General features: G+C 42.7%; 2 protein-coding genes across 2 annotated transcripts in view; one reads left to right on the forward strand and one right to left on the reverse strand.

Annotated features, from left to right (window-relative positions):
* Nucleotides 1-15,462, forward strand: part of cep104 (centrosomal protein 104) — a 29,472-nt gene extending 14,010 nt beyond the window's left edge. The window contains exons 13-22 of the mRNA XM_080469607.1: nt 464-640; nt 4,372-4,572; nt 5,266-5,361; nt 5,601-5,688; nt 6,138-6,210; nt 6,401-6,515; nt 6,620-6,758; nt 9,809-9,876; nt 12,151-12,238; nt 13,547-15,462. Of these exons, the coding sequence (XP_080325733.1) occupies nt 464-640; nt 4,372-4,572; nt 5,266-5,361; nt 5,601-5,688; nt 6,138-6,210; nt 6,401-6,515; nt 6,620-6,758; nt 9,809-9,876; nt 12,151-12,238; nt 13,547-13,677 (1,176 nt within the window). The 3' untranslated portion in view covers nt 13,678-15,462. The remainder of the gene's footprint in view (nt 1-463; nt 641-4,371; nt 4,573-5,265; nt 5,362-5,600; nt 5,689-6,137; nt 6,211-6,400; nt 6,516-6,619; nt 6,759-9,808; nt 9,877-12,150; nt 12,239-13,546) is intronic.
* On the reverse strand, nt 15,289-17,448 carry b3gnt7l (UDP-GlcNAc:betaGal beta-1,3-N-acetylglucosaminyltransferase 7, like). The gene has a single exon (XM_080469609.1). The coding sequence runs from the start codon at nt 17,188-17,190 to the stop codon at nt 15,958-15,960; it is 1,233 nt and encodes a 410-aa protein (XP_080325735.1). The 5' UTR covers nt 17,191-17,448; the 3' UTR covers nt 15,289-15,957.
* Nucleotides 17,449-18,540: the final 1,092 nt, after the last annotated feature.

Below are 18,540 nucleotides of genomic sequence, written 5' to 3' on the forward strand. Positions count from 1 at the left end.
CGAGTGGAACTGGGCCACGGGAAGGAGAGATGACGCATGCTGTGTGCGCACATTTGCTTCGAAGGGTTTGTTGCAGTGTAGTCATGCATGGGTGTGTTGAGTTAAAAAGCAACGTTGGACATGAGCTCAGTGCTTCGCAGGCAGAGCCGCTCGGCCCTTCTGGGGTTGGATTTGTCTTCCAATCACTAATTGAGCTCTGGTTTACTTCTTGGCTTTTGACCCAGCCTCATTCCATTTACAACAGTTTCTTCGAGGTTGTTTCTTAAAGTGCCATGCAAATAAGGCCGAGTTGTGTTTTCTGTCAGGACTTGTCGCTTTAGCCAGATGCTTGCGCTGAATGATAAATGACAGTTTTTCTCATTTAAAGGTGTAAGTATACAAACACGTCACACCATTTCAACACCATCAATTTCAAAGGCATTGTGTCTTTCTCAGGTCACCCCCTCCTCCTTCCCTTGTGTAGGAAATTGCTGTTTTGAGGGATGTCCGGGCCCTGCAGATGATTCCCTGTGAGCTGGCGAAGCCCTTCAAATACAACATCCCCTGTCGTCTGGCTCAGAGTCGGGCCGAGCTTCTCGAGAAACTGCTGGCCGAACTGGGCACAGAGAGCTCTGGCTTCACCCTGGACAATGTCATCACGGTAAAAAGAAGCTGAATGTCTGGATACAGTTTTACACGATAGGTCTGATTTATAGAATTTAGAGAACACTATTATCTCTTTATCACGAGTGTTTATGATTGTTCATTTGTGAGTTGTGACTTCCATCCTTTAAAACCGGTTTGGAACCGTTGTAGCTGTATCAACTCTTTCTCGAGGGCACACTTTTTATGTGGCTATAAAATCAAAAGAATCTTAAACATCTCTGTTGAGTAAATTATAGTGACAAGAGCCAAAAAGCCCCCAGGTATCATAGATTTCTGTATTTAAGCTGTTAACAACTACTGTTTTTGGCAGCTTTTCAGCTCCACATTTTTTTTTTTTTTTTTTTTTCCCAATCTGGAAACAGCAGCTATAGCTTCCTCCTTGTAAACATGATCGGACACGTCCTCTATATCGTGCATGCCTGCATTGTGTTACCTTAAGTCAGTTTTCTTGCACATTTTTTTATTTTAATTTTATTCTTTTTCAAGAAATCTCAGTGTGACTAACTGAAAAAGGAGCAGCCGCTCCTCTGCTCTCCGTGGTCATCCAGCTCTCCAGAACTGGCTTCCAGTAATCTCCAGTCAGCTGAGTCAATGTTGTCACCACTGGCACCAACTTAAACGTCCCCTGCTTTCCTTTGGCTTTCCAGCAGTGAGCTAATGGCTCCGTACAAACTACCCAACTGTCAACCAACAGACCTCAACAGTCCTCCCCAAGTTTGCAGTCGCTCCTCTTCTGCCCCATTCAGGCCTCCTCTCGACTCTGTTTGGCTTTTATCAGTGAGCGCAGATTGTGAGGTTTGTCCTGTGAGTTTCTCCAGCCTCACAAGTGGCACTGTGTGGCCTCTGTTTGCATGTTTGGGCATGCCTGCTCAGCGCCTGACCGCCTTTGTATTGGCCACCTCATGTGTTTGCTCGGGAAACATTTTCAGTCTGGATAGAGACATGACAGGAGAGCTCTGCTTTTCTTTTTCTTTTTTTTTTACTCTTCCCCTTGCTCTCTGTCACTTTAAAGAGGCCGGCGAGTAGGATTATAAAGATAGCAGGATTAAGATTAAACTGGAATAGATAATCAATTAACTGGTGTGTCTTTATTGGTCCATTTAGATTTAGATTCCCGACCTGTTGAGATCAGATAATATTCTCTTTTAATTGCACGCTTTTTTTTTTTTTAATCACAAGGCCTTTGTCCAAGAACAGAACTATGATTCAGTGCAGTATCTGAACAAATGTCCCCGGCATCAGACCTTATCTTGTTTGGTTAAAGCAAACAACAACAGCTACTTCTGTCTGCCAGTGGAAGTGACTCTGCAAACACATTACAAATAGTTAACCTCCTCCTCTGAGCACAACAAGTATTAATAACCCCAAAAAGCAACCCACAGAGAAAGGAACAGTGTCATCGACGACCGTTTTAAATGTTCAGAGTGTACTGTACATGGTGTACTCACTGTATGCTGGAAGTGTGAGAAGGAGATATTTGTAGGATGGATTTATCAAAAGGTCTTTCATTCAGTAGGAAATTAGCTTTTATTACTGTTGTGGGGAACATGAATATTTTTTTATTTTTTTGGGGGGATATTCAGAAGATGTTTATAGTCAAACAAGTACAGTTTAAAGTTAAAAGTAGAATAATTCTTAAGGAAGTGAATGTATGCCGGCATGCCGATTCGATATGTGCGTGCACGGGCGTGCAAGTGCAGACATGTATTCGTGCGAGTGTTGGTGTAGGGTTCTACGGTAAAATTCTCCTGTCAAAATGTGAATGAAATATGCTCATCGAACCGCTCCAAAAACAAGACAGCGCTTCATAGTTGGTCAGGAAATTCAAATTCAGATCACTTCTGTCCATTCATTCATTCATTAAGCTGTACTTACTGTTACATGATTTCTTTAATGGCGTGTGGTTTTGAACGCCTCTTTAGGCTCATGTGACTTAACCCACTTGACACAGCACAACTGTGTTAGCCCAGCTAGGGTTGAAACATTTTTCCTTTTTCCGCCTCTGTTACCTGGGTGATCTGCTCTGAGGCGGGAGCCAGAGTGAAAACAGGGGGCGATTGAATTTCCTGTAATTAAAATGAGAAGTGGTCAGCAGAGACAACAGAGAATAATGGCAGGCTGTCCCTGAGCCTGTTGAGCGAGAGATGGGCGGCCTTTGTACACGTTTTACCTCTGGATGTTAATGTTCTCCGCTGGCAGGATTGCCTTTGTGTTGTGGCTCTCTTCACAGGGTTTTTGTCAGATAATGGGTTTGTTTTTAATGTCCCAATGCGCCACTTTTCCCAAAAGACTTTCCCAGTGCTGCTGCACATTTAACATGAACACTGTCTTCATGTGTTGCTCCACATTTGGGGTTGTTTCTAGTTATTATGGTGGCAGAATATAACATATATTTAGGAATTAGATTCAGTTGATGTAAATGTTCTCACACTGTTGGAAGTCGAGATAATGCTGACAAACGATTTCTTTGTCATCCAAGCAGTTTCAGTAAGACGAGTTGAATAGTTTGACAAAAGAAAGTTTATTAACTAAAGTTCAGCACTGAGTAGTCATATCTGACCCTGAGGTGGGGAAGTGAACTAGAGTCAGGTTGAAAGTTAGAATTGTGGGAAATGAGCACAGTGTGGAATGAGACTGATCTATTGATCCCTCACGGTGAAATTATTTCTCCGTATTTAATCCATCCAATTTCGAGGATGTGGTGAGCTGCCACAGCGCGGTGCCCGGGGAACTGCTGGATTCAAGCATCATGCTCAGGGACCCACAGTGGTGACCTGTGGGATTCGAACCTGCAACGTCTAGGACATCACTTAGAGTTCATCAATGCACTGTAGTTACTGTAGTCAGCCTGCAGCAGGTCACTCATCGAATTTTAGAGGAGGATTTTGTAAGTAGAAGAAAAGCAGCAACTTATGAATGCGCTCCACGGCGGTGTACTGATTATCAGAGTTCTCTGGTACTTTAGTTTTCTCTCTCAATCCAAATCATACTTTCAAAGTCAACTGATGACTTGTGGGTGTGTATATGATAGTCTCTGTGTTTGCTCAGTGATGAGTCGGTGACTGAATCAAGGTGTAACCTGTGTTTCGCCATGCAGCTGGTGTGTGTGTGTGTGTGTGTGTGTGTGTGTGTGTGTGTGTGTGTGTGTGTGTGTGTGTGTGTGTGTGTGTGTGTGTGTGTGTGTGTGTGTGTGTGTGTGTGTGTGTGTGTGTGTGTGTGTGTGTGTGTGTGTGTGTGTGTGTGTGTGTTTAGCTGCTCCCTGCCAAGGTACCCACAGCATGTTTGATTTGTCGTATTTGATTTCCTTCCTGATACGGATTCAATTGCAGGATTCGAACCATCAAACCTCCTGTCATCATCTTGTCTTTTTACCATCCATCCATCCATCCATCCATCCATCCATCCATCCATCCATCCATCCATCCATCCATCCATCCTCTATACTGTTCTGTCCAATTCAGGGTTACCAGGAATAGCTGTTCAAATAAATATCTACTGATTAGTTTAAAATGAATTAGAAGTCACTTTATGTATTCCCGTGGCTAAGAGATATGGTTTCTCAAGATTTGTAGTGGGAGTTTCTACTCTGCACAATGTTTCTGATTTTCTTTGGAAGTGTAACTCTGGTACATATAAGCTACTGAAGCAGATATTAGTGTATTTTCTTAACCGTATATTGTAATGCGAGTCATTCTTCGTCACAGAAGTCTTTGTTTCCTGTGCTAGTTCTGTACAGCGGCTCTGGAGCACAGTGCCCCCAAGGTTCGAGAAGTGGCAGTGCGCATCATCTTAGCGTTGTACCAGCAGCACAGAAGTGCTGTTCTCAGCTACCTTCCACCCAACGATGCCGCCATACGGACAACCTTCCGCTACAAAACCCTCTTCGATGACTTCGCCAGGATCGATGGAAAGTTGGTGGACACTCAAGTAAGTCCCCTTATTGCTATTCACATTCTCGTACTTTTGACTCAGTGACCGTTCTATACAGGAACACACATGTTGTCTGTGTGGACAGTTTTAAGATGACCTTCAGCCGAGGGTTTGCTCACGTCGTGCATTTTCTTTCGAGTGCTTTGTAGTCGGGGCGGAGCAGTTGGCAGGTGAACAGTGAAACTGCCAGACAAAGCAGTTGGAGGTCATACTTGAAGCAGAAACTTGCTCTTCAACTTCTTTAGAGATTATGTTTGTCTTGTTTATACGTCTCAGAAAATGTGTGTGTTTTTACAAATTATTGCGTCAATAGAGTCGCACCATCACCAGTTTTTCTAGTAATTAATTTTATTCTATTTCTTTTGTATTTCAATTCATCTTTCTCCTCCGGCGGGTTTGTGATACTGCACCCACTCAAGAACGTACATCTGTTTTACCAAAGAGATTTTACATGAAAGAGAGTGATACTGTGCTTGCTTATCAGCATGGCTCTTATTTGATGGGAAAGAAATTCTACTTTATTTACACAATGATGCAAATCAAAGGTACACGCCTGGTTGTAATCCGAGATCAAACAGGAAGCCAATGAAGAGAAGCTACCATTGGGGTGAAGTGATCATGAAATAATTAACAATCAGCGACAGAATGACATGAAAAAAGTTGATTAATGGTACAACACTTTTCACCCAGACTGTGAAGAAGGGCCGCAGCCAGCAAGACGGCCAAAAGGAGAAGGAGGAGATCCACTCTCTGCAGGAGCAGCTGGCTGCTTTGAAAGAGATCACAGTAGGTGGACGAATCACCATTGTGCAATTACGTCACTCCTGGCAAGTGCATATCTGTATTTATCACTACACCCAGGTGTGGTAAAGTTGCCTTACATACACTCAGCTAATTGCAATGTTTCCACATTATACTTGGGGAAGATTACGGCTATTTATCCTGAACTGAGCCCGTCTGCTGCTGTTAAAGCTGTGCGATTACTTTCTCACATCTGTTTACGTTTTCCCGTCTGCTTGTGGAAGGAGCGAGAGAATAAAAGCACCAAAGAGGTCACAGACGTCAGAGAATCCCACAAAGTGCAAGACGAGTCCTCGAAAGCCGGCAACGCAGGTATGTCTTGGAAGCACAAAAAGTCTGTCTTCCTTTCAGAAATCTGTAATATCATCATTCACCACATGTCGATATGCAGGGGTAAAACTTTATGGATCTACTGAGTTCATACATAATGATAATAATAGAGGTACTCAATATTGTTATTATTATTTTCCATGAAAAACTTTGAAATTGCAAAGTAGCAATGCAGTGTTTCTTCTTTAGTTTTAATGATGTATTTCTAACTTTTCTTGTGCAGGTTATTGACATGAGCTGTCGCTGCGTTTTCAAACAAAACTCGATTAGTGGAAATAAACATTCTATTTCTTTATTCTGTAGAATTTGTATTTTCTTTTTTTTCTTTTTTTTACTTTTTTTTGTCCCATTTTGGGTTGATATTTAAAAGTTATTGTCTCAAAATGCTTGTTGGTTTCGGGAGTAACAGACATTTTCTTTTTCATTTCCAGCTGACACTAAAGAGCCACAGAGCAGGTTAACAGATGATCAAGATGTCCAACAATCTATCCAGTATCTAGACAAGTGAGTAACTAAATCCAGTACAGACCTTCAGAGAAAGGAAATCCTCGCGGGACTAAATTTGAGGCCTGTGGTCACATGATTCTTTTATCTCATCTTTATCCTGCTAAGGTGCTAATATCATTATAGTGCTTTTTTTTTGTCCAATAGTATGCTCTGGTACAAAATGACCTGACAGAATTTCCATTTTCAGTTTCAACCTGTGCATATTCTGCGATAAAAAGGACGACTCGTTCACCGAGGATGGATTGGACCTTCACTACTGGAAACATTGCGTCATGCTGCGGCGCTGTGAGGAATGTGGACAGGTAGGGTCTTATCAAAGGTCTCACAGTTTTTTGTCCATCCAAGTAACGGAATACACACTTCTCCAGCTCAGCCTTTTGTTTGTACCTCTGTGTGGCGTTCGCAGGTTGTTGAGATCGCCAGCTTCACGGAGCATCTGCTGGGCGAGTGTGAAAACAGGTCCAGGTTCAGCCAGTGCCCACGATGCTCTGAAGCTGTGGCCACCGAGGAGCTGGCTGACCATGTGCAGGGTCCCAACTGCAACCGTGAGTGGCCTCGGTCTTTTCTATTAAACTAGAACATTATTAAAAGAATAAATACATTGTCCATGTTAGTTTTAGTATAAGGTTTAAAGTGAACAAAATGGATTTGTACTCCTTTTTGTTTGACTGAAACTGAGAATAAAAAAAAAAAACTGCCTGACATGGTTGAAAATTTAAAATAATTTCCACATTTCTTAAGGCAGCTGTTCAGCGCAAACTTATGGAAGTGCAGCTTTGCAAAATTGCGTTTTTTCCTGATAGCATTTCAAAGTAACATCATTTGGTCCGTTGACTCAGTGCAAAGTGTCAATTAAACTTTCAAGTAAGAAAATAAACGCCAATGAAAACACACTGAAGAGCACTCCCAAGTACGACTTCACTCTCTTTAACATACAGATAATACAGTTAATTTTCTGAAATTGAGTTAGGTAAACAAGCTTTTGCCCGTTCTCAAGTGAGAAGCAACTGCTGCCACATTAATAGACGCAGTAAAACACATGCTACTTAATTCTTACCGTCATATTCCAAGCATACCAAGCAGAAAATGTATGTTATCATGGTCTAAATGACAGATTGTACCATTTTTATTATATATTTTTGTTATATATATTTTTGTATAATATATATAAACTTTCCGCAGTTTTAGAGATAAAGTCAATATTAGCATGAAGTCATTCCACTGTAATAGTAAATACAGCTTCAGATATGTTGGGTGGTATCTGCAGTCTCTGCATCTGGATTTGTGATGTGTTGAGAAACAGTTCCTTTACAAAACCCCTCTTGGCCTGAATACCATTTGGCTGTGTTGACTAGTGACATGTTTACTGCTTATTGACAAATGGTGTGTTGCCTTGTATTGCAGGACTATTAGAGTGACCTCTTCTTTGGAGAAGCGAGGTTCAAAGTTTTGTTCAAACCTTCACAGCAGATTAAAACCAAACAAAGAAGGAACTAAGTTTGCATTTTGACACCACTGATGTGACAACGCCCTACCCATCCATACATTCTACATGCGCTCTTTAGCAAGTCATTTTATTTCCTGTCAATTCTTCATTCGTCAGACCATTTGTGAGAAAAAGCCACGGCCTACACCACACCTCCATCAGCAGCCATATGTTCCATCAATTATTAACACAGTGAGCCTTTTGTATTACTCAACTCAACTTTATTTATATAAGCACTTTAATAACGCCCACAGCTGAAACAAAGGACTGTACATAAAAAAATTAAATAAAGTACAAACAATTGAAACTATAAAATGCAATTGTAAAAACTGTAGCAAAGGAATAAAAGTGGGTTTTAAGATTAGTTTTAAAACTGAACAGTGAAGGGGCTTGTGTGATGTGCAGTGGTAGCTCATCCAATAACTTAGAAGCAAACGTTCTGTCCCCTCTGAGCTTCCGTTTGGACCTCGGTACCTCCAGAAGCAGCTGATCAGCTGACCTGAGGCACAAAACAGGAGTGTAGGGGTGAAGCAGCTCAGAGAGGTAAGGCAGGGCGAGACCATTGAAAGATTTATAAACAAATCAAAGAATCTTAAAATGAATTCTAAAACGCACGTGTTCCCTCTTACGTCTTCCAGTTAGTAGTTGAGCAGCAGCGTTCTGAACCAACTGGAGACATGTAAGGGAAGACTGGCTGACTCCAACATAAAGTGCGTAACAGTAATCCAGCCAAGATGTAATAAAAGCATGAATTACTGTGTCAAAATGCTGACGTGCAAGAATCGACTTCATCTTTGAAAACTTACTGAGATGGAGGAAGCTGGACTCAACCACTGCATTTATCTGTGAGTCCAATTTAATATGACTGTCTATTTTAAAATGCAGGTTCAAAAGTGCTGGCCTCACAAATAGAGTCAAAGGGTGGAAGTCAACAGGACGGAGGTTTACAGAAGCCACTGGCACCAAACACCATCACTTCGAGGGTTTCATTATTAAAATGTTCAAATTTAGCTATCTCGGGTTTAATGTCATTGAGACATAGCAACAGAGGTGTCAGTGAAAAGGCATCTTTCTTCTATATATCTGGCTGTCTTCCGCGTTGCAATGAAACGAGATGCTGTGCTTTCTGAGAATAGAACCCGGTGGAAGTAAGTAGGGTGAAAAAAGCAGGGGCCCTAAAATTGAGCCCTGTGGAACCCCATATAAAAGAGGAGTGGAGGAGGATGCAAAGCCAGCAAGGCTCTGATAGACATGCTGCTCTGTCTGTCAGATAGGGCCTAAACCATCCAAGTCCATAACCGCAGATGCGCCAGAGGGTGCTGCAACCGGGATGTCTAGACGTCATTATCCACTCTTGTCAAATGCAGCGTTGATGGTCCAGCAGAACCAGAACCATGTATTCACCAGAATTGTTAGGATGTCATCAAAACCTCGGTCGTATGCAGAGTTTTAAAACCGGACTGAAAAACCTCCAGATAATTATGTTCATCCGGGAAAAGCTTTAGCTGTGAGTAAGACAACCTTCTCTAAACCAGCTTGGAGATGAGCCAGAATGTTCTGATCAAGACCAGGTTCCTTAACAAGGAGTTGCACTACTGGATGTTTTTTAAGATGTCTTTAAAGAGATGAGGAGGGACAGCATCCCGAGGTGGAACCTAAAGGCTTGATCTAGGCAACCACATCCTCTGAAAAGGATAAAGTCTCAAGCTCAAACTTATCGAACACAGCTGGACAAGAGACAGAACCACAGGGATCAGAGACAGGAGCTGAGCTCTGAGTCAGTGTGGTTACAACTTTATTGATAATAAAGTGCAGGAAGTTCTCACATAGCTCAGAGGACGATTCCAAGAAAACAGTCTGTGGGGCATTAAGAACAGAGTCCGTGGTTCTTAATAGCACGCGTGGGTCATGACGGTTTGACACAATAATGTTTAATAAGTGTTGAATTTTGATCACACAAGGATTGTGTCGACTCTTATATTCCTCCTGTTCAAATAGTGGAAACTCTCCCCGTTCAGTGGTGTTATTTCATCCGGTTCTCGACAGTTTATTGGCCCTCCTCTGTAATTGTATAACAGACTTCTTGAAGGTGTTGTGTTTCTGTTCCAGCTCCCGTCTCAACTAAAGGCTTCAACCACTGTCATTTGTGTCACAACAACTTCATGCCCGGAGAGGAGGTGAGATCCACAACATGCCAGTTGCATCTCATTTTGGTCCGAAGTGATAAAAAGCGACGGCCTGAAGCCACGAAAAACAGAACTTGTGTTCTTTCTAACACGTAGCGGTGTGTGTGCAACTTTAACTTAAGTCATAGAATGATAAAGCCTCTCTTAAAATGGAAAGAAGGACAATTAATCAGAAAGTGGAGAATTCTTTTTACTGATCTTTCCTCTCGAGTTTGCTCAGGACGCTTTTCTTCCTCTCCCATATCAACACAGAAACTAGCAAGTACATAATACCGGGCTTTGGGTGCAAACAGGTGTTGAGGTAAAACACAGCTATTGTTGGTCTTTTAAAGACATCAAAGGGGACAAAGCCTTTGTTCGTAATGGGCCGTTTCATTTGTGTCAGGATGAAGAAAAACGCCATCACATTCCTCACATTCCCATTAGTGCCGTGAAGTATTCGGATGAGCTGCTTCAAGCTGAAGCTTTGATTAGGTTTTTTTTTTTACAGCCGTGCTTGTCTAGTTTCGGTTCCTGCTTTAGTTTGGTTTGAGATGTTTTCATGGCGTATAATTCAAAAAGATAAATATGGACTGAATTGAACCTGAATCTTTTACACTGCGTAATATTACAATATCCTCTTTTGTAAGGATAAAGAAAACTCTGCTCATGTGTCAGTGCCCTCCAAGCTGCAATAACACTACGCCTTCCAGAAGTTTCAACAAGACACAAAGAAAAACAACAATGGTGTCTGCTTATATTTCTCCTCCAGTCCGGCTCCTGTCTTTGTGGAGCCTAATGAATCATGTAGCACACCTTTCAAGGAGCCACTCTTCCTCCTCCAATCAGTTTGAGTTGCACTTCTCAGTTTCCCAAAGCACCTTGAGCGTCCGAATCTTGAAATGACGGACCCGACTGTATTCAACATACACTGAAGGGATCAGATCTGAGGTTCTGCATTATGTCGGATACTGTTCATGTTAGACTAAAGATGAACCATAGGTTGAGGTAAGGGTTGGAGTTATAAATGAAGTCTTGAGGTGAGTGAAAGCAATGGCCCCTGAGTGGCGAGGAAACCGTGTGTGTGGTTGTGTGTTGAAAACGGAGGAGTGGACAACCGCACGAGCTGGTTTTAGAGCTGCATCCATATGGAGCCGTCAGCCGGGTATATAAAGTCAAAACTAATGCTGGAGGAGTCTGTAACAAACAATGCAAAGGGCTTTAGTCTCGTAACGTCTTCTGCTTTGATGGTCTTCCAGTCCAAAAGTGCCTTCATGTAGGCCTCTGTGATCTTGTGGTCGTCGCCAAAAAACCCCCAACAAACATAAACAAACTTATCGATGAACAAGAAGTAAAAAAGTAACCACAAACTCAGTGCAGCCATTCGGTCTGGGATGATCATGAAGAAACAGACGCACTAATATTTATTTCGATTGTGCTTCCTTTGTTCACATCAAATTACGAGCAGAAGAACTAATGCTGAATTCCCCTGCAGCTCTGTTGCAACTGACTGGATCAAAAAAAAGAAAATGGATGCAGAGATGAAAATAATCTGCAATGAGTTAATACATTCAGCTTTGAATATCTCGTAGTTATTCAAGTTGACTGTGATTTGATGGCAAAGAAGCTCATGTTACAAATGTGTGACATGCGAGTTCAACTTCCCTGGTATTGGATGATCACAGATGTCACATTAAAGCTCTATAGGTTTCCTTTCTGGTAGAGTTTGAATTTTTCTCGATATCATTAAGAGTTATGAATAGAAAGGTGACAACAAAAGAGTAAAACTGTTTAAAAGTATACTTGTCACTGCTATGTTAAAAATGTGTTCTTGCAGTTATTTCAAATATGAATCTCCTCGTCTCAAACACTTTTTTTCCCCCATAAAATAAGACGAATAATGATTAACTTTTAGTTTTAATGGTCTATTTTCACACCTACTAAATCCCTCACTGTCCAAGCACATTAAAAGAGGAGTATTAACTACAGAGTGACACATACTACCCAGCCTGAGTTGGAATACATCTATGTTCCTATTAAAAAAATCTGATGCTCAACATGCAATGTCTCGCCTCACACACCCTTAAAATTTAGTGTGCAAAAAAAAAAAAAAAAAAAAAGGATGTCCAGAAAGTTGCAGTAAACCCAATGAAAGCCTGCAGTGTTAGCGGGAGGGAGGGCGGCCGCTCGGGTCCTGACTGGGCCCACAGTCACCCGTGGTCGTCCCTGTCGAGAAAATACCTGGGAGAGGAGCGAACTCACTGAGCTACTTTGTCCCCATTCCAGGCCTGGAAGGCTCACCTCATGGGCAGGGAGGGCTGTAAAGAAAACTCACGAAGGACTGCGGTGTCTCAGAGAACTCAGCCAGCACAAGGTGAAGCATTCATACACTGCTCGCATGCAAATACCCCCACAACACGGTAGTGCGAGAGCCATATAGAGTACCACTCTAGTTGGTGAAATGTCATGTTGGAGTCTTTCTGGCTCTGCACACAGGGGAGGCATGTAAAAATAGTGGCACATTTGGTTTGGAGTGTAGTGTAGTGGGCAGTAGCGTATCCAATCATAGTCATGTTTCACAAGGACCCAGCTTTTTAGCATTTGTGGAGGATTTTATTAGGCCCGGTGGTTTGTTGTACCTGGCAGACCTATTCTGAGTGACCGTTGGAGAAGAAATCTGGATCTGGAAAGTATTTAAGGATTTATTTCACAAAAGATTTGTTTTGAATTAAGTGGAGGGACTGTATGAATGTGAAAATGCTGAGTCCACAGAGTGGTGCTCAGTTATGGTAACGTCACATGTCCTCCATCACCATGGCCCACAAGTCAGGTCTCACATTAAGGAAAACATCTTCACGGAGCCAGCAAATGGGGTGGTTGGCAAGAAAGAGCCAGCCAATCAGAGAAAAGTATCATTAACATCATTGAAACCAGCATGGTGTTTAACACATTAAATCAAATATGGCTTTCAGGTATAAGGATGAAAACCCTTGCATTTCACAACATTTAAATTACATACATTACTGTACATTATCAGTATTGGATTACAATTTTAAATTTATTTGATGCAGCAAGAAAAATAAACGGCGTGACCTCCTGAACCCTGCCAGTTACTGTTCTTCTTCAGGTTTTTGAATCAATCTGCTGTTTCTTCACGTCAACATAGATGTATAATAAGCAGTAAAGTTTTCAATTCAGGATGTTTACGGGTCACAAAGTATTTTCAAGTGGCTGCTTCCAGCTGGCCGAGTGAAGGCAGAGTACAACCTACACAGGTGAACAGTCAATCACAGGGCAAACACAAAGAGACAAACAATCACACGCACTCATTTTTAGAGTCACCAGTGAACGCTAAACACGTTATAGGCCTGGAACATTCTTAGTGTTAGGGTGGATTAGTGGATAACTGGAATCCAAGTGCACATTGTGACCGTGAGCTATACTGGAATGATTTCACAGTTCATCATCAAAGAGCACCATTTCTCCCGGAATGTCGTCATATCGCCACGAGCTGCTGACATCACTAAACTAAACCAAACGAAATAAACCTCGGGTTTATTTTCACATCCCAGCCAAGGCAGGTTTCTCTGTTCAGAGGAAAACTGTATAGAAGAACACATGGGATGAACGTTCATTCTATGCATGACACTTTGCGTGTTTTTTTTTTTTTTTTTGTGCCAAGGCCGTGCTGTGGGCGGAGCCAAGATGAAGCCTTCCTCGTCGGTCGGAGCGCGGCCCCGGCCCGTGGGAAGAGGTAGCCGCATCCCGTCTCTGGAAGCTTCTGCCAGAGGACAAACACCAGGGAAGCACTGACCCCAGAAGGAGAAGCCCAATGTATTCCTGCATCTCGGCACTTTAGGAACACTCATATATTAGAGTTTCAAACACAGCATGTTTTAATACCCAGTTTATCTCCAATAAACCTTAGCAAACAGGCTTTTTCTGAGACAATACTTAAATTCTACTCATTTGTGGTCAAGCGTAGGACATTTACAGAGAGGAGCAGAGTGGACTCGACCTGTTTCCGTCCCACTTCAGACCTTGAGGATGACACACCTGTGTGGCCGGTAAACATGAGCACACCTTGTGCTGGTTACTCATATCTCCTTACAGGATATGGAGGCCCCCTTTTTCCCCCCTTGACTGCCATATGTAACCTCGGTGGAGGGACAGCTTAATCTGTTCTGTCGAAATGACCAAGAAGAAACGTGAAATCAGAACTGCCGCAAAGGCAGTAAAAATATATTATCTTACTGATAAGCAGTAAGCATCCTGTCCATTACATTTCCCATTACAAAATCAGCTATTTACTGAAAAACCAAAGCTGTAAAATTACAGTCATGCTCTCTGTTATAAGTCTTTTGTCTCAAAGTATAGAGAAGCCTGAGGTAAGATAGTGAAGGCTTGTTTCTCACACTCAAAGAGAACTCCTGTATCCGCCTGTTTTCAGATAAACTCTTGTCTCCCTTCAACACTTTGCACAATATACTCACTAATGCTATGAAAGGAAAGTTATTTATTTTTTCCAATGACGAAGATTACTGAGGGGAGTGATCTCCTGTGCAGGATCAGACTTCACAACATGAAGATGTGTCAGGTGTTTAATATGTAATCACTTCCTGCATGTGGTCAGACAGTAACTGACAATGAGGCAGCGATGAGCGGTGGAAGAGGGTCGAGGTTCAGTTACAAGGAGAAGACTTTCCTTCCTTGGCAACATCCCAAAGTGACTTCACTTTTTTACACGGTTCCTTGTTTTACTAAACAGTATCAGAACAATGATTTAGCACTTTGCCAAGCAGATGATGGTTCTCTGCTGAATATTAACTCTAACATGGGCTCATTCTCCCTTCCTCAATGTCTACTGGCCATGCTAATTAGAAGGAGAGGCCTATTGATGAATATCAGTGAATACAAAATGGAGACGAATGTACTCAAGAGGTTTTTGTATCTTTTTTTTCTATGAAATTCGGTCTTAAGTTGAGTAGGGTTTCATTTAAAAAAAAAAAAGTGACAAATTAAAAAAAAAAAGCAGCTTCAATCCTTTGACCTTCAGTCTTCTCTGTAGTTTTACTAAACCTCGTCACAGTGTTATGGCGATCTTGATTGTAATGTGTCTGGAGGGTAACACACCCTGGAATGCATCTGAGTTGTTTAATCTTTAAAGAAGCCTCTAATTATTGATGTATATGGACATGGGTGAGTATCTGAGTCAGAATGACTCAAGAAATAATGCATTGGTTCATATTTTATTGTGTTTGATCTAAATGATGTGTCGAAATAATGATGTTGGCATCAAATGGCTATTTTTCTCTGCCTGTGCAACTGTATTTGTTAAATAAATCTATATTGAAAGAACGGGATGAAGTTTCCCCTGAACCAACCGGTCTTGTAAACAGATGTGAGACGACATTTGGCCAGAAACACAAGCGCTTAATAGGCCTGCAGGCCTCAAAACACGCTTTTAATATCAAATCTATTGTTGCAGAAACATCAAATACTGCTGCAGTCATTCAGTATTTACAATGCCACCAGGGATCGTCATGTTTATTTACACTATCATACAGAAAAGACTCTGTAAATCATACACATTGAATTAAAAAATGTAAAACAATATATTAAGTTAAGAAAAACTCTAATCATTTCTTCCTCTTTTTTTTTTTTTTTACAATGAGAATGCTGCTGTTTAATGCACTGTTAAATCCAAGGAGTTCTCTAAGCAGTCACAATGAAATCCTGGTTAAAAAAAAAAAAAAAAAAAAAGTCAAGTAGTTATTAATGCCTGCGGTGGTACACAGTTTCCGACAAATAGACAGATCATGGCACTGGAGATCGGAAACTTGGAGGGCTGTGTTGTAGTGGTTTATAAATAAACTTCTAACCCTGAAACGGAGAGGTGCGCAGCAGGAATTCAAATATAAGACTGCAGATTCAACAAAATGAGTGAAGGTCATCGTGTGTGATCATTGAACAGGTCTACTGTGCAGCTTTGGTGTGTGTGTGTGTGTGTGTGTGTGTGTGTGTGTGTGTGTGTGTGTGTGTGTGTGTGTGTGTGTGTGTGTGTGTGTGTGTGTGTGTGTGTGTGTGTCCCCATCATAAGGAGAACCTCTGCGCGCACACCAGGTCCTTGCTGTGCACCACGCTCCACATCTTCAGCAGCTCCTGCGCGCTCAGTTTGTGCACCACGATGAGGTTTTTATAAAAGCATGGCTCGCTGTTCATGGGGCTCACCCTGCGTCTGGTGATGCCGAATGTCCTGAAGCCCGGGTGCAGCTCCGGGGACAGGTGGAGCTTCTGCAGGCACATCCCCAGAAACACGTCGTCGATGGGGTACAACTCCAGGTCCTCCGACACCACGAAGAGCCTCCTGGCCAGCGGGGAGGACATCAGGAACCCCCCTCCTCCTACGTAAGGCGGGTATGGCTTGTCGTACAACTCTTTGGGGATGTAGTATTTGCTCTGCCGGTTCCGAATCGGGATCGCTTTGGAGATGGTGTCCCCCACGAACAGCCCGGCCCCTTTCTGCTCCTCCACCTTGAAGCCGATGAGCTCCAGCAGGTTGTGCGTGTTCACGAACACGTCGTCGTCTCCTTTGAATATAAACTGCACACCAGGGCAGTAGATGTCGAACCACTTGAGGAAGTTGACCTCTTTCAGGGTCAGGTTGAAAAATGTGTCCATGAAGTCCCACTGCAGGATGTCCTTGTAGATCTGGTCCTCGTACTCGATCAGTTTCTGGAGGTTTTTGGTGTCTTTGCCGGTGTTGGGGCTCCCCACTAGAAATAAAGTTTTAATAGTCTTTCCATCCACGGTTTGCTCCTTGCCCCAGGTTTTACGCACGGCCTCGCGTCGGTCGTGCTGCTCGATAACGGACTTGACCACCATCAGGAGGTGAACGTCTCCATCCCCGCATTTCTCCGGGTGGTTGATGAGCATGGGGAAATACCTGCAGTGTCTATGCAGGACAAACTGGTGAAATCTCGGGTCCAGACGCCGGAACCAGTCCTGGGTCCTCACCGACGCGTCCTCGCTGCAGTTGAGAACCTGCGCGTCCCAGGTGGCCGCAGTCCTGTTGGACACCCGCAGAGTGTCCGACTCTTTTCTCGACGCGGGCGACTCGGGGCTCCCCAAACTACTTTTACTGACTTCTTTTTTGAAAGAAAAACATTCTGAGCCGCACCAACCCGCCGCTTTCGAGTGTTTGAGTCCCACTGCGTCCTTATCCGACAGTCTCAGTTTGTGGATCATGAGAAAGGACGCGAAGACCAGGGAGATCAGCAGGGGTTTCAGCAAACCGACCCGCTTTCTTCTAAAAAGGTGATCCATGGCTGTCACTGCCGCGTCCGGGGACCATCTAATTCAGGACGTTTTGCCTTCATAGTTCTTCACAACTGTGCGTCCGACTTGAGTCCATCACCGCCGTCCGTTCTCACTGGGGACGCCGGAGGTTGGATGCGTAAAAGTGCGCACACTGCAACAGCTCCAGGACGAGTTGTGCCCATGACTGGGCCCAGTGGAGTTACACATCTCCCCTCGGTGCGGGAAAGTGATGCAGCATGCCAGAGGGCTTCTTCTCCGTCCCTTGTCGGCACACAGACTGGAGAGCTGCTACAGGATAGCACCTCCTCACCCCCACCCGCCACATATATCTCCACCCACCAATGATCCGCGATGATCCCATTTCTCACACGCCCAAACAAGAATCCAACAAAAAAACAAAAACCCCGCTTTATAATCAAGATTTGGGGATTACAATCATCACAACAAACAAATACACTTTAATGACATGTTTAGATAAAAATAACAGAACACAGGAGGCGCTTTTTAATCACACAAATACTGTTTTATTGGAAACACTTTGCCCGTGCAAAAGTTAAAATGAGAACAGTTTCAGAAATGATGACGGATTTTATTTCAGCCACCAACTCAGCCAACAGTTCACATTTTGAAAGAACAGTCTTTCTGTAAAGTTGCACTCAGTTCTTCAGCATTTCTTGGCAGGTTTCCAACCTGCACTGACCGCTTTCTCTGTTTTCAAAATGTTGGGGCTCTCAGCATTTTCTCACTTCTTGGTGGGGATGATGGTTGTAGTTGAATTTTGAAGTTTGACATCAATCACAGGCTACTTACTTATTTGTAGGTTGACGTTCTTATGAAATAGGAGGTGGGTGGGCTCCAACTTCTGTTGAGCAGTGTCACCGTGCCTCTCAAAACGATACTGGATGTGAAAGGAAAGTGCAAAGTAAATTAACTTTCTATATGACATGGCAAGTACACAGTTGTATACAGATGTAATTTCAAATTGAAAACATTTATTGAAACAGTTGCTGCACTACAGTTGGCTTTGCTCCTGCTTTTATTGTTTTTAGCATTAAACAAAAAAGTGTTTTATTGTTTGCATTTTATGTTATTCGCTCTGTTATTTGGTCTCAAATCATTCTTTTGGAATATGAAACGTCTATACCCCCGAGGTCATCAGGAAGAGGTTTAGTAAATGTTCTCAGAGTCAGAAGAAACAATGTGAATCAACTATTAGTTCCTCCGCTTCTCACCTGTGGAACAAACTTCCTGAACACCCGAGGACTGCTGACATACTCACGACCTTTAAATCAGGACTTAAAACATTAAAAGTTGGACAAGCTTTCAAATAAAACAATAGACTCTTCTTATTCTATT

Source organism: Lipophrys pholis, assembly GCF_963383615.2.
Source record: "Lipophrys pholis genome assembly, chromosome: 8".
In the NCBI taxonomy this organism is placed as follows: Eukaryota; Metazoa; Chordata; class Actinopteri; order Blenniiformes; family Blenniidae; genus Lipophrys; species Lipophrys pholis.

Coding starts and splice junctions, on each gene's coding strand:
- b3gnt7l (XM_080469609.1), bottom strand. CDS start 17,190: ATGGATCACCTTTTTAGAAGAAAGCGGGTCGGTTTGCTGAAACCCCTG.